At 40.8% G+C, this 26748-nt stretch overlaps 1 protein-coding gene across 4 annotated transcripts in view; it reads left to right on the forward strand.

Moving 5' to 3' along the window:
* Positions 1–26748, forward strand: part of PLA2G6 (phospholipase A2 group VI) — a 1377288-nt gene that overhangs the window by 226518 nt on the left and 1124022 nt on the right. For all 4 annotated transcript variants that reach the window (XM_044068476.1, XM_044068486.1, XM_044068491.1 and 1 more), the window contains exon 4: positions 1807–1994. In XM_044068476.1, coding sequence (XP_043924411.1) covers positions 1807–1994 — 188 coding nt within the window. The remainder of the gene's footprint in view (positions 1–1806; positions 1995–26748) is intronic.

Raw genomic sequence — 26748 nt, forward strand, 5'->3', positions numbered from 1 at the left:
ATATATCCCATGTGCCTCTGATACAAGAGGTTTGAGGGTCACTCAGTGGAAGTTCTAGCTTGCTTGGAGTTTTCATTTAGTTTTTACTGATTGGTTTTTCTGTGCGACCTTCTCACTCTTTGTTTTAATTTGTTATTAGGTTCATAGGTTGGTACTAGGCTATTGGCCCTGGGGCCTTTACAAGCCTAGCCATAACAGTTCCCCGGCTATTTCTACCCAGGACATTTACTTCCCTGGTCCCCTGTATAGCAGGGCGACTGACGTGATCTCCGGGGTGAATTTCCTTTGCAGTCACCCTAATGGTAATGGACATCAGCTGGGTATAACAGCCCTGTGTTTCTTATGCTTAGTCAAATACTTTGCTTTTTCTGTGCTGATCAGTTCATAACAAGGCCGAAATATGTATATCCACAACTAGTGGGATATGGCTTTACTGGCCTGAAATTGTCCAGTGAAATGACTTAAAAAGAAATAAGTCATGGGCATTCAGAATCGCCATATAGCTGAAACACCTGATGTTCTTAAGGGTCATTTGCATATATCCCATGTGCCTCTGATACAAGAGGTTTGAGAGGTCAGTGAGAGTTCTAGCTTGGCTGGAATTTTCATTTAGTTTTTACTGGTTGGTTTTTCTGTGTGACCTTCTCACTGTTTGTTTTAATTTGTCTAGATACTTCGAGAAGACTGTTCTTTACTTTGCTCATCACTTCTTTATAACCATTTTGGAAATTAATTTCTGAAAATGTCTGCTTGATGATATACTATAATAATCTGAAATGTTTCTTGTTAAAACTTATTGTTGGAGTGGCACTCAAAACAGTATGGCTAGTTGGGAACATATATTTTGCAGCTGTCAAGTTATGGAATAAAATAAAGTACTTCTCTCAGACACTTTGGAATGAAATAACAATATAGTAAATGCTTTTTTATTTGGCCCCTTCTTTCTGAACACCATATTGAAAGCTAATAAGTGTCATAACTTTTATTGGTGGCCACCTGGAAGTTAATGACAAGAAATTGAAATGATGCACTTCCCCAAATAGGAGTCTTCACCTTTAATAGTATGTAAACTGTGCAGTATGGACATTACTAACTTCAGAAGGACTGTATTCCTTTCTGAATTTAGGTTTAATTTAGAACAAGTTCCATACTCTTAGCTCCACATGGCTGCAGATAGTAAAGTTTATTTTACTCATTACCTTTTATGCTGTACATACATTAGGACCATTATAAGTTCTTACTTTGGGAACCCTTGTTGCTTTCTATTTTCTATTGCAGTCATGTTTAGTATTAACACTTGACTGCACTATTTCAACACATGGTTGGCTGCAAACTTGATGAGGAATGATGCATCTATTTTGTGTTTGTTTTAAAGTAAAACTTTTTTTCTGTATGCTTTTTGCTCCGTGCCTGTAGACTACCAAGCCTTTCAATTCAGTGTCAAGCTCATCTTTAATAGCCATTGTGGAAGCAAACCATCATTCAGACTCACTGGTGGCAGTGAGAGCATTTATTTTATAGCCTAACAGCCTCTCCCTGATGAGTGTGGAGGATGTGACCCTCATCAGCATGGCAGCCACATTGCATTCCCATGCACTTGCTTGTTGAATACTACAGCCAGTCATTGGCTTGGTGAGGTACACACATGGCCCAGGTCACAGGTCTGCTTCTTTCCCTCAAATGACTTCTACAGCCTTGGGCCAACTCTTAAAATTAAAGCGGTTTCTTCCACACTTTCATACTTTTGTGTTGCTAACATGATGTGATTCATAACTGTTTTTATGATTTATTGGTTTGTTATTCCAGATCCTCTGCAGACAACCAACATGTGGAGTCAATCAAGTAAACAACACTGGGGAAACTCCACTGCATGTGGCTTGTCGGCTTGGAAAGTCAGATGTTGTACAAGCTTTCCTTCGCAGCTCTGCTAAATGTGACATTATTGGAGGACAAAGATATCCCATCCACACTGCAGTAAAATACTGCCAGAACGGGTAGGTATTTTTCAGTTGCTACTTAAAAATTCAAGGTCCAGCACTGATGTTTAGCTATGAACTGTATGGATTAAAATATGCATTAAACACTTTTGAAAGCAAGTTGGACCTTAACATTTGAGTTTTTAATCCCCCTTTTCTTTGTGTTGAATCAAATTGTTGTGTGAGTTGTATATTTTATAATTGAGTCAGTCCTGATGCAGTATAGATGTGGTGGGAAAATATTTGTGCTTGTGCTTTGACTCAAAGTCTGAATGCATACTAATAGTAAAGACTGTGTATGTTATGAATCAGTCAATAAATTATTTGCCATCAGCTTCAAGGCATGGCTATGGGGGGCACCATTTTCCCCATCTATGCCAACTTAATGATGGCTTTATTTGAGTATTTTTATAAACTTTAATTTATGTCTAAACATGTTATTAGGGCAAAGAGGCAGTACCAGTGAAGTTGTGTAAGCACCCCATTGTAATAACAGCCTCAAGAGGTTTTCTGAGGCCCCACTCTATCTACTAGTGCAGCATTATGCCTAGCCTCCGAGGTATTAACACAACTCACCCACTAGTTATTCCTGCATGTGATCCCTTTCCTACCATATTCCTGTTTCTGACCATGTAAATTCACCTAGCACTATGAAGAGTCAATTTCCCACAGTTTCTCCAGCCAGCTTGGTCGACATGGGCATCCTGAGGCAGTGTAGCAACTGCCTCATGTATACAGACAGCCCTCTACTTCTAGTCCAGCATGCACACCTCACCACCTATTCCATATCACACATGCCTACATCTGCAGAGGTCCTTGCCACAGAGATCTCCCAAACACAAGCACTCTACACATAATACTTTCTCTGAGAACACAATACACACAATAGCTCATGCAATAGTCTCACCTGTCAAGCCCGTAAGGCTAAACACTAAACCTAACATATTAGTCATAGAAGACTCCATTGTGAGACACACAGATGTTCCTCTCACCAGGCTGGATAAGGAGAAGGTCATGGTCAGCTGTCTGCCAGGTGCCAGGATCCACCATATCACACATGCATTCAAGTCCCTCAACAACAGGTACCGTTATGTCTCTGTCATAGTCCATGTTGGTGTGAATGACTTGAGACGTACCCCTCTGGACTATATGAAGAGAGAGAGATGACTAGGCTCTTGGACTATGTGTCTCAGGTAGGTATGTCCTTAGCCTTAAGCAGCATTTTACCTTAATCTAGAATGATGCCTCAATGCAAACAGAAAATGATTGACTTCAGTAATTGGCTTACTTTTTGGTGTCATTCTAAGGGGATCCAGTGTCTGTCAGCCTGAGATGACATGATCAACAGACCTCAATGCTTTGATGGTTTTCATCTGTCACCCCTGGGATTTCAGCTGCTGGCTAAGGCTCTTGCTACCCCCATAGTGCCTTTTTAGGCAATGTCACAAGGACTAAACTCCCAACATAAAAATACCAACCAAAAACAACCTGAAGGGTCATGTTGCTAGATGCTTGGAGTCTTAACATGAAACTGCAGTCACTGCAAGCAGTCCTCACCCTGGAGGACACAGACATTTGTGCAGTCACAGAGTCCTGGTTCAAGGCTGTGGAAAGCACCCCAGCTATGCCAAGTTACACCTCCTTCAAATTGTTCAGACCACAAACTGAGGGCAAGAAAACTAGAGGAGGAGGAGGAGATGTATCAATATTCATCAAGGATAAGTAGACCTTCAGATTGGTCAAACAGTATGATGCTCTAGAGATACTTCAGGTGCAATTAACTATTAGTAGGACACATATTCAAGTCATTGCCAGCTACAGAATCCCCTTCTGTGAATCAGGACATCCACTCTGCATATTTGGATCAACTTGAGTCTATCAAGATACATCCTATCACCATAGTTTTGGGCAACTTTAACTACCCTTGCATTGACTGGGTGAATTGCTCATGCTCAAACTCACCTGCCCAAAGGTTCCTTGACTTTGTCAACTCCAGTGCCCTGGACCAGCTGGTTGACACCCCCACCAGGAGCGCCAACATCCTCGACCTGGTGCTTACAAATATGGGGGACCACTGTAGCTCCCCCATTGTGAGTTCATTCCTGGTGAGATCTGACCACCAGTCAGTCTCATTTGAGGTAACTTCACACGTGATCCTCCCCTAGCAGCAACTAGACTAAAAAACTTCTCCGAAACAGACTATAACTTCTGGCGGGATGGTATAAATAGCTTCATTGCACCTCTCCCCTCAGATGGAACCGGTAACTATGCCGAGCTCTCCACCAATGCCCTATACAAGCACCTGTATAACTGCATTGACTCGGCAGTACCTGTTAGGGCCAAAACAAGCTCTTCAAGGAAAAGCAAACCTACCCGGTGGACAACCAACATTAACAGGCTTTACAGTAAAAGGAAGAAACTGCTCTCTAAGAGTAAGAGGGAGTGGGCAGGAGGGTCTCAGAGCTACAAGCTCTGATGGCTACACCACCTTTTCTCGTCTTCCACCTTGACAAGGTTACTGTCAGAACTAACCTGTCCTTCACGCCCCAAGGTAGTGAATGACCTATCTTTGAACCAGGCCATACACCTGCCCACCTTTTTCCCCAACCCGCAGTGGGAAAGTGAGAGAGTACTTCATTCCCTAGATGTCCACAGACAGCTTAGGTTTTATCTACATAAAACCAAGTCCATTAGGAAATCAGATCAACTGTTTGTCTCCTTCCACCCCAGAGCCCTGGGGAAAGCAGTGACCAAACAGACCATTTTGGCCTGGAGGTCCAGGGCCATTTCCTTCTGTTACTTATACCATGGAGAATCCTTGCAGTGCAATATTAAAGCCCACTCCAACAGAGCAGTGGCCTCTTCTGGAGCCTATTTTAAGGGGCTAGACACCAACACAAGCCTTGAAGCAGCTATTTAGTCCTCAATGCCCACTTTCACCAAGCATTACAAGCTGGACCATATCTCTAGGGCCAGGGCGGGCTGTCCTTCACGGATTCCTGGAAACCTCTTTCAGACCACCACCCCATTCACAATGAGCTTTGGCATTCACTCACATGTAGAATACTGCAACATTGGAATAGAAGGACATAGGAAGGTTGTGTAAAATCTTACCATAACCATAGATGTCCTTCTCTTCCATGTTGCAGTATTCCTTCCCACTGTCCTTCCCCTCCTGTCAGGTTGCACTTGCTCTTCTGGGTGGCACTGGACAGGCTGTGCTGTACTAGGATTGGCTCCAACTGGGGCCTTCTGTTCTGAGGGCTGGTGCTTGCAGACGTCACCTTTATGGCCCACATTCCTGCATCCATGTCAAACACCCAATGCACCTTGAGGGGCTGAAAAACTTTGGACTACTGGCCAGATGTACGTGAAAGGAAGAAGGGTAAACCCACATATATAAAGTACTGCAACATGGAAGGGAAGGACATCTATGGTTATGGTAAGATTTTATACAACTTTCCTTTATGGGAATAAAGACAAAGTAAATATTAATAAAATAAGGAAAAATATATTTTGTCATGATATACAATGTTTTAAGTGAGGCAGTAGGTGACGTATTGAAGTACTGTTAGAAATTTTTAGTTAGAGACACTAAATTATCTAAAATACTATGGGAAGTTCCTTCTCTTTCTTATAGGTGTGGATGTAACTTAAAAGATGTTAGTTAGTAGTCACTTTGCTTCCCCTGATGTTGCTATTATTAGGAACCCGTTATTGTTGGGTACCTTGCCTTGTGGCAGTTACAGTGCTTGTAAGTATGTAGTGTATTCATTTCAAAAGATTAATGCTGTCAATTTTTATTTGGCTGGTGTTTTTTCATGCAATACTAAGGGCATTATATATGCCCTCAGATGTCCATGCAATTTATACTGTACTGGGGAAAGCAAGAGGAAGTTTAGAATGAGACTCCAGTAGCATGAAAGAGAAATTAAAAAACAAAAATACTGAAAGCTCTGTTGCTGTCCATTTTAAAAAAAAAAACATAATAGTATATTTTCAGGATTACAAGGCACGATTCTTGAACAAATATATGTGAGAACTGGGGAAAATAGTTCTTTGAAAGATAAAACTTCTTTATAAAGAATCTGTTTTTATTCTGAAACTTAATACATTATTACCTTTTGAATTGAATTGTGAGTTAAACTGGAAATATTTCATTTGATTTGATGGAATTATTAATTAAATACTTAATTATTTTATTGCTTGGTTTTATAAATGGTGTCTTTTGGCTGTTTTTATGTATGACTCCTTGAAGGCTGGCAAGTCGAGGCGCCAGAGACTGTGAGTTTAATAAATTTCTGTCAGTAGCCAGTTGTTTCATTATATACATTTTTTATTTTATTTTTTTGTAGATTGTTTTGACATTTGTGTATGTTGTCTGCCAGATAGCATATGCAGTATTTTTCTGTTTGGCTTTAAGTATGCTTACCACAAGCCTGTTTTGCTTAAAAAAGCATTGTCTGTTGTTTAGGACTGCAAAGCGTCATCAAGCCTGGAAAGACATAGTGATCTTGCCGGTTATAGTTGAATTACTGTTACTTTCAGTATATTCTTATTGACCTTTCTGTATCTCCCATTTACTTTATCCATGTTGCAGGGAGAATACTCATATGTTTTTATCCAGTCCAGAGAAAATATAGTGTTAGTGACAAAAATGACAGCACATTTGTTTCTGATTGTGGAGAATCAGAAGGCTGCGAGTTCTATTCCTATACCAGATACTTGGATTAATTTTATAGTACTGATGCTGCAGTGCAGCATAAGGTGGGGGAATGGAGGGGATGTGCTCCTAGGTGATATCCCTTGAATGAGATGTTAAACAAAGGTTCCATCTGCTTGAGTTGGTGGTAGCTTAGGCAGATGGCTCTTGCGTTAAAGAAAAATAGAGAGAGAGAGAGAGAGAATGAAGGCAAAATTATCTGGTGTAGTAGATTTCTCATAGCCAGTATGAATGCCACCTTGGGTTTTCTCTGAAAGTAGGCTATGCCTAGCGGGAGTCTAGTCAAAAAATAGTAATAAATTATTAAAATCCCAACATATAACATTCTGTGCAGTTATCCTTTAATATTGGCCTCAGATAATAAAGCAGCTTTCTCTACTTCGATCTACAGTTTTATATTTATATTTTGTTAAATTGGTTTTCCCTGTTAGGAATTTCCATTTTTCATGAGTATGTGCAGAGGAAAGCTCTTACTCTACTGTATGACAAATAGCAGAATGTTATTCACACTCATGATTACAGCAAAGTAAGGTAGTGAGCATTTATTCTGGGAATAATGACATAAACACTGTAAAGTAAAACCTTGTTTAAGGCTAAACACACCAGTTCTATGAGCCCAGATAATATTGCTGGTTGCTTTCTCTCTGGTGCCAGATAAAAGCTCATAGACTGACTCCACATCTCACTGGACAAGTGTCTGTCCACTGGCTTTGCCCCTGAATATGGCAACTGTGTACATTAGTTCCTGTCCATATGGTTGGAGTCACAGCAGGTCCAGGCAGCTCCAAGTCCATTTTCCATACCACTGTCATCTGCAGTGTTATGAAGAGAATACCTGTAGAGGTAATTTAGAAGGATATTGGTAATTTCGGTAAGGGTAGATCTTAATTAGTAAACCTGCTCACCTTCTTTAAGAATGTTGCAGCTGCCATAGATGAGGGACTATCAGTGCATGAATCCTACCTGATTGGACTTGCTGAAGCATTTTGTATCATCCCATATGCAGGAATCATAAACTGAGACAGCTTGGAGTTGATACTTGTATAATCCACTGAATAGCCAGCTTAGTTCTCTGAAAGAAACCAAATAATAATGAGGTAGGTGACTAAAGTCACTTTCAGAGTGCTGCAGGGACAGTATTATGTCCTTTTTGATAAGTTTTGTATTCTGTCCTTTACTTTAGATATTTTTTTTCATCTGTCTTTGTTGATGTCAGCATCCTTTTGATGACCAGGTTTGCTGAAGACTGCAGACTTGGTACATTTCTCTCCCCCACAAGTAGCACTAGTACTCCAACGAGGTTGGGTGCGATCCACTCTCTGTGTTAAAACAATATGTTGACTTTGAAGCCTAAACACATTTGGGAAGCAGATGATTCTTCCAGTCCATTACATTGAGTGAAAACAACTCAGACTAGATATTGTTATAAAGGATCTTGGTGCACTGATGGAAATATTTCCTTTGATCAGCAGGTTACCACAGTATTAAGGAATGGCTTTAATGTAGCTGATATCATTCTCTGGGGATAGTCAGTCTGTTTTATGGAGGTTTTTGTTCTCTCTCAGCTAATCACCAAGTGTAGAGCTCGCCTTATATTTATTCTCTTAAAAGGGTACAGTGGCTCGTGACCAAAATATTTGATGAACTTGGACACCTGAGTTATGCTAAGAGACTTAGAGAACTGTTCTTTTTTTGTCTCTCTTATATCAACTCCTGAGAAGGGGACCTTTGTCTTGCATTCTTGGTCACAAAGAACCCCTTTCTCTTTGGCCTTCTTTACAATGCATTCTTGATAAAGTTTTTCAATATATGTACAACTACAGCCATCCTTAAAATCTACGAGTGGTAGTCCCAGTTAGGAACAATTCATTAGTCAGTACCTCTCTCATATTTGGAATACACCCCCTCCTGTTCTTAACCAAGAAACATCTTTACTGAATTATCACTTATGACATAGGCAGTCATACTTTTATATAAATGAAAACAAACCATATTGACATATTTTCAGTTGCAGAGAATATACATACCATATAAATATACTGTATAGTCATTATTATTCAAATATTACATGGCTTATTCAATTCCTGCCTTCACTTAAACATCATTCCTCCCCCAAAACATTATTCTGTGTGTATTATTCCCACAATTCCCAATTTTGTTATGTAATTTGCTCCCACATCCAGTTCGTTTATCTCTGTTACTATATTCACTACTTCTGGTATGGATGGTTTAGACTTTGATTTCCTTTTTCTAGTAATTATTTTTTGGCAGACACCAAAGTTGAACTCAGCAAGGCCTTACTATGTCTAGGCAATTCTGATTCTGTATCATAGCTCAAAAAATCATTTCTTTAGTTGCACCTATTTGCTCATCAACTGTTTCTGAGAGAGTAGTCTTCAAAGAATTTTTAAAGTCTGAAACTCATTACACTTCCCAAATATGTTCCCAATTGCCTCATTCTTTTCTATCACATCTCCAACATTTGCTATCAACCTGAAGAAAAATCTTTGGAGTCTGCTTGAGGTATAAAAATGCCTATGCAAACACTTCAAAGCAAAAATCCTAAATCTTCTAGAATTGTGTTGAGTAAATGGGAGCCATACATATATCTTTCCATTGTTTCTTTGTGAATTGCTTATCTACGGTCTCCTCCAAATCATTTCAAGCCTCCTCTAATTGATTCCTGTAGTCATTCAATATTTTATATACCCTGCTAATTATCCTTTTTTTAACAGCAGCTTCTGTTCTGGATTGTACTAAAACATTTACCAATGATAGTCTTTCACTTAGGATCCCCCTATTCCTTTCTGTTTGCCTGTACTCTGATATCAGTCCTTGATAGGGAAGGCGATCTCTAGCTTGCAGTCCAAATGTCTTCTTGGCCTTTTCCCATTCTGTCACCTTTCCCTCTAATTATTTACTCCCAGTACCTTGGTTCATTTGCCAGTTTTCTCCACTAAATTCCAGCCCCCTTGCCTATTCTCTGTACCTCAAATTGCAGTCATCCCTATCACCTGAATCTCCTTTCCCCACCCCATGTTGGCATAGTTCTTGACATACTTTCTGCTGCTTTATAAATATAATGTTCTGTATGGTTATTGTTATTTTCCTTAAGTATCTGCATCCAAAATAGCAGTCCCTTCTTATTTCTTGAGCTTCCCATGTGTCATTATCATCCCTTTCTACTTTGAATTATATCTCTCTGCTTGTGCTATATATGAGTCAATTGTGTAGCTCTGAAATACCCCTTCAAACCAGATAATCCCAAACCATCTTGTTTTATTGGAAGGATTAACTCCTTGACTGTTGCCCTCTTCCCCTCCCAGGTAAAAATCATTCAACTCTTTATTAGTTGCTGCCCGCAACTTCTCCTCTGGTCGATAAAAAATATGTCTGACCTGTGTTAAAAAAACAAACAAAAAAAAACTAAAGGGACTAAAACATTTTCTCTGCTTGTATCTTGCTACCAGTATCCATAAAACAGAGCTTCCAGTTTTTCGTTTTTTGTATTTTCTTTTGTTTATCTTTTCCCACATATCCGTAGCTGCCATAACAGATTCCTTTTTAATCCATGGTCCTAAGTGCTTCATTTTATCATGCCCCTATAAATATTGGTATTGCTTAACCAGTTCATGTGTGGGGGCATAGTTTACAGGTATTGTCTTTGTTTTATTAATTTTGTATCCCTAAAAGATTTAAAACTGTCTCAGAATGCTCCACAATACTGAGATGTCCTTTTTTGGTTTCATCAGGTACAAAATATCCTCCGCAAGACAACTTTTCTTGATTACCATACTAATTATATTCTTGAATTTATGAGTCTTTTATTTTCTTTGTCAGTGGTTCTAAATGTAACGTAAATAACAAAGGGGAAAGAGAACAGTCCTTCCTGGTTCCTCTGTTCAAACAGAACTTATCAGATAAGAACCCCCCACACTTTCATTTTCGCCTCCAATTCCTCATATATCCTCGTAATTAACCTTATTATTGCATCAGAGAATGCAAATGCTTCCATTGCCCTACTCATAAAATTCCAGCTAACTTTGTTGAATGCTCTGCATGAAGACCCACCAATAACAGTGGTATTTTCTTACATTCTGCTTCCCTCTGGGTCATCATTGCTCTAGTAATGTTGTCAAATGTTTGCCTCCCCTCCATAAAACCACATTGATCCATATCTACTAATTTTGGCATCACTTTTGCCATTATTTTAGTTATTATAGACATAAACATTTATAATAAGTGTCCTTCCTTCCCCTTTGAGGAAATGTCAGTCACTTGTTCACCTTTAAGAAGGAAATAGATGAATACCTAGGTACGTGTAAATTATGGCTTGGGATAACTGTGTCTCAAGCTTCATGAAGGTCACTACTCTGTGAGCTTCCTGTGAACCTATGAATATGAATAACAAGGATACTAAAAATCAGGTCTACTTTGATTCACTAAAACCTCATTTCACTGAATCACTTTTCACTGAATGTAAAGTACTGTTGGGCAAATAAAACGTATATGCCCTTTTCCCCACTGTAATGCGATACTGGAGTTAATATATATAGTTGGGGGTGTGGGGGACACAGCCCTTCTTAGCTTTTATATTTATAAATCTCATTTCACTGAAAGTTAACAATATAAAACAAAAAGTAGGTGGGGGCTGTGCCCCCCACACCCCGGAACTATACTGAAAACTAAGTTTTAAGTGATTTGAGCTTACAGCGATTTGGTGTGAATGTTTTGAAATTCAATTAAATGAGTTTTCAGTGAATCAAAGTAGACCCTAAAAATCTAGTCTGATTTCTAACATTATGCAAGTTTAAACATTAGTATAGTAGCATAAGCAATGCATGTGCCAGTGACTAACAAGGAAGATGAGTCTGGGTAATCTTAGCAAATGCAGTGAATCCTGCTGTATGACTTTAGTGTTTTTCCATGTGCTCTGACTTTATTGCTGTTCTAGCTCAAGAGGTGTGTAGTAATGCTAGAAGGACATTGTCTTGCTACAGAAAGATGTTTGCAACAGTAGTAAAAATGTATTGTTAAAAAGTGGAGCTTTGGGTAATGAAGAGCAACAAAGCATCAGTAAAAGATTTTGCAAAAGAGTGGAACACATAAAGGATTGATACGTGGAAGTTAGAAGGCTAATCAACTAGAGGTGTGTGAAAGAGTCTAAGTATTGAACAGCTATTGTGCTCCCATAGATGATGCATGTGTTATTATTTGTACAGCATTAGTCAAACTTGTGCTTATGTTACATGTTTCAAAGAAGCTGTTTGAGGCAATCCGTTAGTTGTTGCTGAAGTCTGTAGAAAAAGTCCATTGTTGCACTGTGCTTATGTGAGTGCACAAATTTTTGCAGCATTGTAAAATATCCTTTAGAAAGTTATGAATTCTGCTAAAGTTGAGTCTTGGTTAGATCATTAGTTAGAAACTGTTAGATTGTTCCAGTTTCCTGAATTGTGATAGCTGAGACATCCATCTCTCTCCTACATTAAGGCTGTCTTAAGTACTTCTGTATTTGGAATATACTAATGATCTTGGATGGCTTGTGGATTGACACCTACATTTATAGGTAAGTTAGATCTACACATTGCTGTTATATGAGATATTGAAGTTGAGGTTTTGTTTAATTGGTCTACTCCTGTGAATTAGTTATTGCACCCTAAGTCCTGGCTTTGTTCCAGCCAACTGACAAATGTTGCTATGATTCCCTCTGTACAATGGAATGTAAGTACAGTGGAAATTACAAATTACAAGCCAGTTTGTTGTTTAATACTGCTGAAGGGAAGGGATAGATTTGATATTATGGGATTTATTGTTGAAAGAAATGGAGAACTTCAATCTGAATAATTTACTTCTGCATAACAAATGAATCCCTTATCTTTTCCAGCATGGTGAATATAGTATCAGCTACTGTAACAGACTAATTGTTGATATATGTTGTATTTGGATTTCATAGCATCATAATGATGAAGGTACAACTTGGGGTAGGTGCATTCACTATTCGTTAGATAAGGGGTTACTCTTCTGAATGGACACATGCAGTTAAGCTAGCCTCTTGCTCTGCTGCAGAGAGAAAAGTAGCATCAGTCATGCCTCATGTATCAGTTTTTGGGCCACATTTGACCCTTCCTCACACATCTCTGCTAGTTCCCCAGTCCATGTTGCAGCACCATTTGTTATGAAGTTGAGACAGCTTCCAGAACTGGTACACCCAGCACATATTGGTCCTATGAGCTAAATGCTGGGATCTTTGTATTCGATTCACGTGACTTTGAGACCCTCAACATTGACAGAGTCTCAGACAACCTCTTGATCAAAAGTCTTCAGCACCATCCTCGACACCATTGCATTTGCTTCCCTTTTCAGTGTCAGAGCCTTCGACCTTTGAGGCTTTGGCACTGATCTTCTCTTTGAAACCCAGAAATTTTTGTGTTCAGGGCTCTTTTTATGAGACATGACCACTTTAAAGGGCCTGACATGATGCTGTGTGGAGGATATTCCCAGAAAGAAGATGTGGAATAGGAGGCACATTACTGCCATAATTGAGTCTTTCACCTCTGATACCAATTTGGATGATTAAGAGAGCTCTCCCAAGTCCCATCCAGGAGATACCACATTTGCTGAGGTACAGGAATTAATATGACAGTGGGGATCATGACCCATGGACCCACCTTCTCAGTTTGTAGAGATGCTGTTTGAGACCAGTCACTCTGCACCCTCTGCCTACAGGGTGGTCCCTCCTCTGACTTCGTTATTGATTTGACCAGCAGGAGGGTATGGCTGGAAATAGTCTTCTGAAGCCATCCCCAAGAGGACTGATAAATTTCTCTGGCCACTGAAGAATAGGCAATAGTGGCCCAAGGGATCTCTTGTAGATTCCTTGATCTTAGCAGCAGTCACTAGAAGAGAGCTGCCCAAAAAAACAACCAATGTTCGTCCACCCAGCAAAAAACTCTAGAACAATGGACAGAATGGAAACAAGGACATGCATCTTGGATACCTTTGCCCTGTGGGAATTGAACTGTGCCACACACATGAACAGCTCACAAAGAGATCTAGTGCAACAGACTTTATTTATTTTATTTTATTTATTTATTTGCAGTTGGTTTACCAGGATAGTCCATTGGGCCAAAAAGAACCCGTTTTCAATGGAGTCCTGGGGAGAAAAGCTCCAGACAATGTAGGTTACAGTAGGTATTAGGCATATTTAAACATTGTTAAAGTCACAGTAGGCAAAAATCAAATGCTAAGCAAAACAGTTACAATAAATTTAAGTTTTAAAAGTAAAAAAGAAAACTGATGACAGATTATCTCAAATTATACATAAATTCAAATTCTACTAGAGTTATTTAATAAAGAGAGTTCAACATATGAGAGTGCAGAGTATTCTTATGTATTCATTAGTGATGAACAGTGAAATGGGAAATTATGGATAATGAGAGAGTCAAGAACGTCAGCAGGAGTCCAGGAGATGGGTATTTAAGTAGGGTGGGAGCAAGAGCATTCCCACTGAGAAAGTAGAAGTGAATGAAGAGATTTTTTGAACATAAGATGGTTAGAGGTAGTACGGATAGATGAAGGTAGAGAGTTCCAGAGACGAGCTAACCCATGTGAGAGAAGGTATTTGCCAGGTGGACGGGTTGGTTTGTACACTTCAAGCAGATTTTGGTTGCTGAACCTTAATATTCTACCAGGTTTGTGCATTTTAAGCACAGAAGAGAGTGAGGGACAGAGGGAGGGGTTGAAAATAAGTTTGTGATCAAGGGATAGTTGTGTATAGGAGAGCTGATGGGGTAGTTCTAGCCATTTTAGTTGTTGGAGAGAGGAGCAATGGTGGGAGTAAGTCTTTTGGTTGGTAGCAAACTTGGCTATTTTATTGTAGCATGAGGTGAGTTGTTTTTTCAGGGAGATTTGTAGATTAGTTAGTAGTGGAGCTCCATATAGAAGGGAGGGAATAAGAAAGGAAGTAGAGAGAGTGATTTTAGTGGTGGTTGTTAGGTAGTTTTTTTGTCTATAGAGCATCCCTAGCTTTTGATGTGTTTTTTTAATATTGAGTTGTATATGAGAGTTGAATTTTAGTTGGTTGTCAATTTGGACTCCAAGTAGTTTGGTCTCTGTCACTAGTTCCAGAGGAGTGTAATTTTCACTAGTAATTGAGAATGAGTTTGTATTGAGAGAGTTGTGTTTAGAAGGGGTGAATATCATTAATTTAGTTTTAGTGGGGTTGAGTGCTAAATGATTTGCTTTCATCCATAGTTCAGTGGTAGAGAAAGCATCTTGAGTTAGTTTTATGAGAGTGGGGATGGTGGAGGCCTTGCAGATAATGGTTGAATCATCTGCATATTGGATGATATTGGAGAGAGGGATGGCTTTGTGGAAATCATTTATAAATATGTTAAAAAGGAGGGGACCTAGTATGGAACCTTGGGGGATGCCTGTTGGGGTGTTAAGGAATGAAGAGGTAGCCTTTTTCCATTTCACTGCTTGATGTCTATTAGATAGATAGCTAGAGAACCAGTTCAAAGTAGAGGGGGAGAGGTTGAGTTTGGAGAGTTTGGTTAGAAGCAGTCTATGTGATATAGTATCAAAGGCTTTAGAGAGGTCAAGTAGAAGGGTAGAGACAATTTGTCCAGAGTCTCGGGCACTATTTACAGTTTCTAGAAAGGAGAGGAGGGCTGTCATAGTGCTGTGATTTGGTCTAAATCCGTGCTGTGTGGGAGAAAGTAGGTTGTTATCTAGGAGATGTGGTAGGAGTTGAAGGTGGATGCATTTTTCCAAGAGTTTAGAGATGGGAGATAGGATAGCAATGGGGCGGAAGTTGGAAACAAGGTTGTTACTACCGCCTTTATGCAAAGGTATGATGAAGGCCTTTTTCCAGATTCGGGAACCATATCTTCTTGAATTGAGCGGTTGATTAATATGCTAATAGGGTAGGCAATTCCTTCGCTGCTAAGCTTAGAAAGTTAGAAGGTATGTCATCGGGAGCATTGGTGCCTGGTTTTAGTTTCTTAAGGAGTTTTAGTATGGTGGATGTGGGTATAGGTTTTAGTGAGAATGGAGGGGGGACTGGAGAGGGGGTGTTAGGGGATGAAGATAAAGTGGAGGGAGAGAGTAGGAGAGCAGGTGTATATTGTAGGGAGAGGGAAGGTGTAGATGGAGTGAGAGTAGGAGAGGAGGAGTGTGGAAGAGAGTTAGTAGATATGAGAGTGTCATTGGTAGTAGTGTTGTGTTGAGTGTGGTTGGGGTAAGATGGAGGTGAGTTGGAGTGTGAGTTGTAGGAGAAAGAGGAGGTTAATTTAGAAATAGATTCGATGAAAAATGTATTGAATTGAGTGGCTAAGTCTGTATCAGTGGCATTAGGGTCAGGGGTTGGGGTGACTATTTTACTGGGGTGAAGTAGAGTGGAGATGCCTTTCCAGAATTTCTGAGGATCTGATTTGTTGTTGTTTTGAAGTGTGAAGAAGTAATTTTGTCTATCAGAGATGATAAGTTTTTTTACCTTGTTTCTAAGAGTTCGATAGTCATTGTGAATGAGGGGTTTTATTTTTCTGATATTTAGCCCAGAGTTTGTCTCTTTTCCGCATAGTAGCTAGTGTATTTTTGGTGAGCCATGGAGAAGTTTTAGTTTTTATTCTTTTAGTTCTTAGAGGAGCATGGACATTTAGCAGTTTTAGGAATGTGGTGTTGAAGTGGGTGACAGCATCATCTAAAGGAAGTGTTTTAGACAATTCCAGTTTATAGATTTTAGGGAGTTAGTGAAGTTAGAAGGATTGACGTCTTTTTGGTTACGTGTTGTAATGTAGTTATGGGAATGATGTTGAGTTAAGGGGAGTCGATGAGTGAAGATAGGTATATGGTCACCAAGGGGATCGGGAAGGGTTCCACTGTTCGAGAAATAGTGGGGATGAGATACTAGGATCCAGTCTAGGATACTGCTGGAGGAGAGATTTTTTGATGGGTGTGTGATAGAGTTGATTAGTTGTGAGAAGTTATGTAAGTTAATGTTAAGTGGGTTTGTGGGTGACTGTATGGAGATCCAGTTAATATTCATATCTCCTAAGATTATGGTTTCATTGCTGATGTTGTTGGCAAGCCATGAGAGTATGTCTTCGAGAGTGGATATATTATCTCCTGGAGGGATATAGAGTGAGACTATGCATATGTGTTTATGTTTGTTAACTTGGAGTAGTGATATAAGTATTTCTGCGTTATTAAATTGGGGTGTGGGTTTGTTGTAGGGGGTAACTGACAGGGAGGTAGAGTAGAGGAGAGCTACTCCTCCACCTTTTTTATGAGACCGGTCTTTTCTGATGATTGAATAGTTAGGTGGAAGTATTTCTGAGTCTTTTATATGAGGTTTCAACCATGTTTCTGAGATGGATAAGATGTCTGGTTTATGATGTGTTAGCCAAGCATGGAGGTTTGGGATTTTGTTAACTAAACTTTGAGAATTTAAGGCAGTAAGTATTAAGGACTTGACCTTGATTGTTGATGTGGGGGGGCCGGGGTTAGGATGGATATCTCCTGATAATAAATTGCTAATGGGAGTTAGGGTTAGTTTGGAGAAGAAGCAAGCCAGCTTAGAGAATATGTTTGGATGTATTATGCTTTTGAAAGATTTAGATATTGTTGGGAATGGAGGGAGTTTCTGAGTGGTTATAACTTTAAATGAAAAAAGTTGAAGGTTGTTTAAAGGGCACAAATGTGGGGAAATTGAGATGTTAGAGTGAGGTTGTGAGGAGCTAACATGGTTGGTTATGTGGTAGGATTGGGAGTGATACGAATAGCTAGGATGTGTAAGGTGGAAGAGGTAGGCTAAGGTAAAGAGTAGAATTAGTGAGAAGATGAAGAATCTGGGTTGTAGAGCCATGTTGAAGTGAAGGTAAGTGTAGTTGTGAGGTAATTATGGTAGTTGTGAAGGCTTGTAGGGGGAGTGTGTTGTGGGAGTAGAGGTGAAAGGAGTTGTATGTGGTTAGGTAATGTTTATCACAGATGAGTGAGTTAGAAAAAGTGGGAAAAGGAATAGGTGTTTCCAGGGATATGGATTGTGATAGGTTTACGATATGAAGGGGAGTGGCTATTATATGGATAAAGTTAGGGTTGCTGGGGGCGGGTGGAATTTGGGGGCAGGGAGGGGAGCGGAGCGGGAAGAACCAAAGTAAACAGAAGAGGATCAGAAACCTATCAGTGAGGTGTTGAAACAGAAGGTAAGTAGAGGGGAGTTTGAATTAGTGGCATGGAATGGGCAGGAGTGTGAAAGTGGTGAGAGGGAAAAAGGAAGGTAATAGTATGAAGTGTTAGAATGTAGCAGAGAGTGAGAGAAAAGTAAGGGTATACAGAAAAAGCTGGAGTAAGTGAGTAGCACTAGGTATTAGTGGGGGGAGGGTGCCATCTAATGGACAAAAGCAGAATTGCCTTTGGTACACCAGGGGGAACCCAGGTCTGGGTTAGAATGAAGGGGGAAGGGAGCAAGCCTGTGAAACTCACAGAGGGGTAAGAAGAGGATAGAAGACAAAGGGGGTTTGGCTGCTGGCTTTCCTGGCAGAGAGCAGACAAAGCACCTATCAGGGCAAACAAACTAATAGTTCAAGGTCTGGTAGCAGTATCACGTACTTTCATTAAGTCAGGGAGAAGCTTTGTGGAGGCAGCAAGGTTTGATGGAGTTGCTAGAGCAATTGGCTGGGAGTGTAGAATATTTCCTTTGGAGTAGGTGTCCACCAGGCCACACACACAAGGGGTTAGCCAGGAAGAAAGAGTTTCATTAAGTCAGGGAGAAGCTTTGTGGAGGCAGCAAGGTTTGATGGAGTTGCTAGAGCAATTGGCTGGGAGTGTAGAATATTTCCTTTGGAGTAGGTGTCCACCAGGCCACACACACAAGGGGTTAGCCAGGAAGAAAGAGTTTCATTAAGTCAGGTAGAAGCTTTGTGGAGGCAGCAAGGTTTGATGGAGTTGCTAGAGCAATTGGCTGGGAGTGTAGAATATTTCCTTTGGAGTAGGTGTCCACCAGGCCACACACACAAGGGGTTAGCCAGGAAGAAAGAGTGAAAGATGTAGGCGCTCAGCCAGGGGCGCACAGCAGCAAAACACAGATGAGGACTTAAAGAAGCTCATCTTTAAAGAAGCTGCCTACACCAGAATCCAGGAAATGACTGAAGACCACACTGAGCATGATGCTGAAACTCTCCAACCTCTTTGTGTGGCTCCTGCATAATGTGGCTGATGCAGCAGCCCTTGTGGTGGACACAGGCACTGCAGTGGAACAGTGTGCCTAGCTATGTCTTTCTGATCTTGCAGAAATGGTGGCATATCCTTAATTGGTCCATCAGTGAAAGGAAAATTGTTGGTGTGAATAGGAGGGCAAGACTCTGTCTGCCATAGGTGTCAGATTTGAGACTCCTGTAAAATCCTACAAGAAGAAGAGTCTAAAGGGATCTAAACCCCAGTGTCAACTCTTTGACTTTGTTTCAGATAGGGATGATCGTGGCAGAGGCAGCTCCTTTTTTAGATTCTGTCCCAGAGATCAAGGAAGTGTACAGAATTAGTGATAGGAGGGTCCTTTTTTTAGACAAACAATGCCAATGTCTCTGAAAGGTTGCACAACTCCTCCATCATTCAGAGACATTTGGGGGGGCTGTTATTCCCCCAGCAGACTCACCTGCATCAACCACATATGAGTGTGAAGGGTAATATTCAGAGGCTATAGAATTCCATTTCCAGTCTTCCTTCCTTTAAATCTTAGTTGATACCAAAACATTCCACCTCATTGATAAGTCCAAAAGAGAAATTCTTTAGAAAAATTAGCCATTCAGGAGATCTCACCAGACCAGAAAGGGTCAAGATTCTATTCAAGATTCTTTTTGGCTCTGAAGAAAAACAAGGAACTTGGGCCTATTTTTAGACCTCAATGTCCTAAGCTTCCACATCAAAAAGACCCCTTTCAGAATGGTCATGGTGCAAGTGATTCTGTCATGTTTATAGCAAAACAAATGAATGTGCTTAATTGACATTTGGATGCCTATCTCCATATCAAGATAGCAAGGCCATCCAGAAGATACCTATGCTTTCGTCAGCACTACAGACAGTAATGAGAGAATACATTCCACCTGTCAGCTAACTGTCTCTGTGGCAAAAGGTGTAAGAGAAGCAAGCCTAGAGAAAGAGTCCACATAGTGCAGGGTTCAAACCCAGTTTGCGGATATTTTATGTAACTGGATTCAGAGTAAATATTGACACTCAATGTTATATATGAAATGAACAGACTAAATCTATTTTAAATTATACAAATCTTAGCTGTACTTCCTGTGAATTGATGCTACAAATGTGTTGTTGCAAACTCACCTCTTCTCGTTACTAATAGCAATATGGATGTTGTCACATATGACATTTTGTGAAGTGTGATGACACAAAAGCAGTAACATAAGTAATGTGGACATGTGTCATATATTCTGGAGAACTTATCCATATCTCACAAGTATTCATCATGACAGTAATACATTATATTGTAAACTTTTATGTCATGAATAATTTTATGTACTGTGGCAAGAATGACCTCCTGTCATTCATTTTGTGTCCCCTTTCAAAACAATTTCCATTATATGAAATCCTGGTGATGTGTAACCTAAATGCTACTTGTGATGCAGCAAACAGATATGAAAAGGATGAATGTGCTATGGTAATGCTATAACTGCTGTGTTCCTTGCTACATATGTCTGTTAAGTGTGTTATTCTGCAATACAATGTAATTTTTAATACTGTTTCCATTTTCAGTTTGCTTGACAGTACGCAAACAGGTTTCTTGACTGAAGGAAAAAAGTGTAATTTGGGCTTCCTTCTGTAGCACAAATGTGCCTGGTGCTGGTGCACAGGTGTCAGCACTCTGGATAGTACTCAGTAAAGAAAATGCACTTATCAGATAACTTTCCCTGTGGCACAAGGTGTTAGGTGCAGTGAACTTACAGAAAGAGGACATTTGATGCAGGGTTCAAATCCAGTTTACAGATACGTTTACAAAGGGTGTTAGAATGCTATTTGTTACAACATATTGATTAAGAATGTAACAATAAATGCAAATGATTATCACAACTATATTTATTGCAACAATTGTATCATTTTTTGCCCAATTTAAAATTCTGAGAATGCAGTTTTTCAGCCTACTTGTAAAAAAATGTATATATCTCAGAAACTATAAAAGTTGCAAACCAAGTTAAAGCAAGAAAGTCATTCTGCACTTAATGTATACTGTATTGTTATAGAATGGAAAAAAACAATGAATATCTCTCTAAGCATAATAGACAGACCCCGACTATCAGTGTGACTTTTGTTAACGCACATATAATCTGCAGTTTGCTACAAAAAAGCAATTTTACAGATGTCAATCCATTTTTGAGATTTTTTTTACATAATTGTATGCGTGCAAGTTTGCATATTTAATGTAGAAATAAATATAAACAGCAGCAGAGCAGTGCTAGTTAGATACACACCATCAGCGCAGAGTTTTTCCAGCATTGTATATGATTTCATTTGATACCATGTAGTACATTATAAACATGTTCAAGTTATTAACATAGTAAATATATTCAACATATTTCTGGAAAGTAACTCACATTTACTATTGTACTTAGCACTCCATTTGTATGACGGTCTATTCCTGAACTCTGTGTTGACTGGGTGTATGAAGTGCTGTGCAAAGGCTACTGGTTGACAATCCCAAAATAGTTACACAAATATATTTATGCATAAATGCACATTTTAATAATAATCAATTATAAATATCTGCAATCTGCATATTTGTTACAGGCAGTAGGTATCTGTGACAACTTTTGCAGCATTAGGTAAGCTTCTAGTTGATACCATGAAGTAACATTCATACTCTATCTTTAATCAAGTTGTTAATAGAAATGTTGATATAACACACATTCATAATTTGGCATTAAAAGAACTAAAACTCTCTATCGCTTGCTGACCATTGTATTTTAATCAGTCCGTATTCCTGACCTGTGTTTGTTGAGCAGTCCTGTGAAATGCTGTTCCACCTTGCTTCTGTATGGACACTGCCTGAGGTAATTTACATAAAATACTCAGCGAGGGATAAAAATAATATTTATTGCTAAACAAGTATAAATATCTACCAAGACACTGGGTAGCAGTGATAAGTTCCTGAGATTATGTAAACTTTCAATGTGAAGTTGTTCTATCTCGCCGTTCATTCTTTACTGATGGGTTTTGGCCGGTTGAAAAGCTCAAGGTCTTCAAATAGCTCGAGGCCAAGTCCCTATCCCATGATGCACCTAGAGTTACCTCAGATCTAGTTTGCCGCTGCAATAGATCGGAGGTTCTGCATTAGCTCGGGCCAGTAAAACTGATTTTCTACTTACTTATTTACTTATATTGCGATAGTTAGATAGTTTAAATACTTTAGATAGTTTTATAAAGCTTTTACAGCTTTCTGGTGTGTGTTACTACATTTTAGTCCCTTCCCTTAGTGTAATTAAAATGTTCCTAGTTGGCCTCTTGTTTTAAGACTAGTTTAAAAACTTTTCTAATTAATAGAGTGTGTTTAGTCAGTAAACTTTGTCACATTTTTTTTTTTTTTTTGCTAAATAGTGTTTTGTTATTTGCTCTGTGGTGTGTTTAACCTTAAATTTTTTTTTAGAAAAGGCTTGAATTTATTAATTACTGTTGCAGTTTTTTAGTTAACAGTAATTGGTTTGGCATAGATATCCCTTAGAATATTTAGACAGTGTGTTGTACCTTTTAGCAGCTATCTTTTTTCATTGCATAGTCTGTTAATAGTGTGTGTATTTTAGATAGTTTGTAGTGACAGTAATTTCCCTTTTTCTTGTCACTTAAATATTTACATTTGCATTACTGTGTGTGTGTGTGTGTGTGTGTGTGTGTGTGTGTGTGTGTGTGTGAGAGAGACTTAGTCTGATTTTATAGAGACTTAGTCTGATTTTATTAAGGCTTTTTGTGGATAATTACTGTTAGAATTTTTTGTGGTGACAGTAATTTTTCTCCCAGAATTTTCAGTGGCTGACCAATAGAAGCACCCTAAGTCTGGTTTCAAAAAGTGCCCAAAGTGTGGCCAGAAGATGTCTCTAACAGACAGCCATGTAAATTGTGCGTACTGTCTAGGAGCCCTGCATTTACAGGGTAGCTGTGCTATATGCCATTCCTTCTCCTCCAGGGTCCTACAGGAAAGGAAAAGAAAATTAATTGACAGAGGTTTTTTGAAACCGTCGTTTCAAGAAGCTTTGAGTGACCAAGATGGATTCAGCAAGCAGCAAGTCCTCAAAGTCTTCTAAGACTTCAGACATTAAGAAATACAAAAAATCTTCGACTTCGGGTCCACTGCTATTGGAAGCGACAGTCTTTTCTTTTTGGAGCCGGTCCCCAGTCTTGGAACCGGTATCCGAAGCTTCTAAGAGTCTGTTACTACAGTCGGTACCACCTTCGTTGTGCTCATCTCGGTCCCCTATCAGCCTTTCTGATCTGGATGTGGATCGTGTGGTGCAGAAGCTGTTATTGGCACCAGCCTTGGCAAAAATTTTATTGACTTCGACCCAAATGGCTTCGGAGCCGAAGATCCTTGCACCAGCTCAAACTATTCCTCCTCGGAGTCATGCTGGCCCTTTGGAGCCAGAGGAGTCAGACCTGTTGATTGTGGAACCCTCGGAGCCGACGCCTGCTCCAGTGTCTTCGGCTCTGTGCACTCTGACATCCTCGGTGCCAATCAAGGACTCTAGGAGCCAACACTCTCCAGTCGGGTCCAGGGAGGATAGTCAGACCGACTTGTCAGTTCCGACTCTGCCTCTCGGGGCTTCCGCTTGGATGAGCTCAGCTCCTACCTCTGGTTCGGAGCCCACTGTCTCGTTGACGGGAGTATCGATGGTTTCCCTGGATCCGTCGGTTCCCTCTCATCGGAGCAGAGGTGCTTTCGACGCCATGAGGAGAGTCATATCTCCTAGGACATCCTCGACCTCAGGTTTGGCTTCCTTCTCCCCCAAAGCACCTGTCTGCTTCTGCCTCACATATCCTGACAAAGCGTAGAGACTCAGAGCCACAGGAAGCCCCATTGGGTGGCCCTTGCTCTTCCGAGACCTCACCAGAATCTCCCACTGATGAGGTTCCCAGGAAGAGATTGTGTTAGAGAAAACACCTAGACTTCCCCCAGGAGTCTCTAACATTGGATACTGACTTAGATGAATCAGAAGGGTCCCCACGGTTCCCCTCTGAAGATATCTCATTTGCTGAGATACTTGAAATCCTTAGGCAGAGGGGTGAATGGCAGTCCAAAAGCCCTACTGAGGATAAATCAGTTCTACTGAAGGCTTTCGGTTCTCAGCTCTCCACCTCTTGGGTGCCTCCGCCCTTCGATGAGCTGATGCAGCTGGTCTCACGAAGGGTGTGGGAGTCTCCGGATACTATGGAGCTTGTCCCTAGGAAACCTAATAAGTTCATTTCTGCCCCCCTTGACAAATGATGCCATGGTGGTGGCGGCAGCCACCAAAAAGGAAATGTCTGAAACTTCCTCGTCTAGCCATCTTCCTAACAGGGTCTCCAGGATCATGGATAGATATGGGAAGCGCATGTTTAGTTCAGCAGCCTTTGCTCTTCGTTTGCTCAACTATTTAAACCATTTTACCAGGTTACAAAGAGATTTCTTTAAAGAGCTAGGAGATGCTCTTCAGGGTACAGTAGCTGCAGGAGCTACTGACAAAGTTGCCGCCCAGCTTGCTACCCTCACTTCTGTAGTAAACTCATCCATGCTCCTCATCTCATATGCAGCTGATGGAACGAGTAGGGCAGTGGGTACAGGAGTTGCTCTTAGGAGATACTCCTGGATGCACTTGTGTTCCTTCGCGGAACACTTCAAGTCATCCTTCATGAATACTCCCTTTGATGGCTCGTCCCTTTTTGGGCCTAAAGTGAAGGAAACCTTAACCAGGTGTGAACAGGATGGAAAGACTCTGCCGTTGGGGTCTGTTTTTCTACCCCTACCAGACCCTACCCTAAGGGTCAAAGGGGAGGAAAAATGTGGTTCCGAAAAGCCCAAGGAGCCTTTCAGGACACACGTGGTGAACCCCCCTCAAGAGGCAAAGGAGGGGGCAGTAATGGAAGATGCTGCCCTCGCAGCAGAGGGGGGTCTGCAACACCAGGGAGACAGAGATCACTTCTCTGGGAAGCCCTACCAGCACTTCTGAATGGATGCACAACTGTCCTGCTCTGGAGGCGGTCGGGGGTCGCTTATTGTTGTACCCAGATGCATGGTTCAAAATTACAAAAGACAGCTGGGCACAAAGTACCATTTCCAGAGGATACTTCATCCCATTTGCCACACCCCCACCACCCACAAGAAAAATCCCGGACGTTCCACCCAGTTACAGGGAAAAAGCAACAATAGAGGTCCAAATGTTGCTAAGAAAAAGAGTCATCCAACCAGTCTCAGCATGCCAGACAGGATCCGGAACTTACTCAAGATTCTTTTTAGTTCCAAAAAAGACAGGGGGACTGTAGAACCATATTGGACCTCAGCAGACTGAACAAATATGTAAAGAAAGAGAAGTTCCGGATGGATATGCTTCAGTCTATACTTCCCTTCTTAGGGAAAGACAGTTGAGTGCTCTATACTTCTCAAGGATGCGTACTACCACATAAAAATGGCCAGGCCACCCAGGGATCATCTGCGCTTTCAGCTGGGAGCCAATCATTACTAGTTTCGAGCCCTGCCCTTTGGTCTCACTACAGCCCCCAGAGTGTTCACTAAATGCATGGTAGTGGTCACGGCTCACTTGAGGCGTCTAGGATACCAGGTGTTTCCATACCTAGACGATTGGCTCCTTACCGCCACCACCAGGCATAAACTCATTCAGGCCAGGGAGTCCACTCTGTCACTCTCCAATCAATTGGGCATTACAGTCAACTCAGAAAAATCTGCCTTGTCGCCATCACAGCATATTGTTTTTATCGAGGTAGAACTGGACACCACCACCACCACACTAAGGCTTCCAATAGAAAGAGTCTTTCTTCTTCGTCAGCATGTCATCGTTCTGACATCCAAAGACAGAGCACCAGCATCAGAAGTTCTGAAATTGTTAGGCATGATGGCAGCAGTAATTCTAGCCATACCACTAGTTTGTATGCACATGCGGATACTACAATGGCTGTTGTTCACTTGGTGGTCTTACCAAGAGTTTCCCATGTCTCACACAATAATGATCACAAATTCTTGCAAAAAGGATCTTCAGTGGTGGTTGACCTCATTTCATGTCATGATAGGACTCCCATTTGTGCTACCCCCTCCAGCGGCCACAGTGACCACAGACACTTCCCTGATGGGGGGGGGGGCATTTTCAGGGAAAGACAGCCCAAGGCACATGGTCTGCTCAAGAGACATATCTGCATATCAGTGTCCTGGAGATGAGAGCAGTACGTTTGGCATTGCAGTATTTTCAGGACTCTCTTCCTCTAGGTACAATTGCGATTCAGACAGACAACATGTTGGTGGTCTGGTATTTGAACAAACAAGGAGCAACCAGGTCTTACCCCCTCTGTCACAAAGCCCTAAGAGTATGGCAGTGGGCTGTTTCCACCCAGCGCTTTCTGTTGGCAACTCACATGCCAGGGTAATCCAACGTGATAGCAGACAAGCTGAGCAGGGCAATCTTATTGCCACATGAGTGGTCCCTCAAGAAAGAAATAGCAGACAGGATATTCCGCAGGTGGGGTCAGCCTTGCTGCGACCTCTTTGCCAGTCACATGAACACGAAATGCAGAAGCTACTTTGCCCTGATCCCCCCTCCGGGAGAAGCCCCAAAGGACGCACACATACATGATTGGCCTCCGGGTCTCCTCTATGCATTTCCAGCAATCCCGTTGATACCCACGGTTCTACAGAAAGCAAACAACCTGGGAAGGAACATCATTCTAATAGCACCTCATTGGCCTCATCAGATTTGGTTCCCCTTTCTTTAACTTCATCTTTTGGGGGACCCTTGGATTCTGGACCCAGTTCCTGACCTTCTGACACACTCGTGGAGAAACTTCATCCCT

The sequence above is a fragment of the Protopterus annectens genome, chromosome 1.part0 (genome assembly GCF_019279795.1).
Source record: "Protopterus annectens isolate FY-2018-M chromosome 1.part0, PAN1.0, whole genome shotgun sequence".
NCBI lineage: Eukaryota > Metazoa > Chordata > Ceratodontiformes > Protopteridae > Protopterus > Protopterus annectens.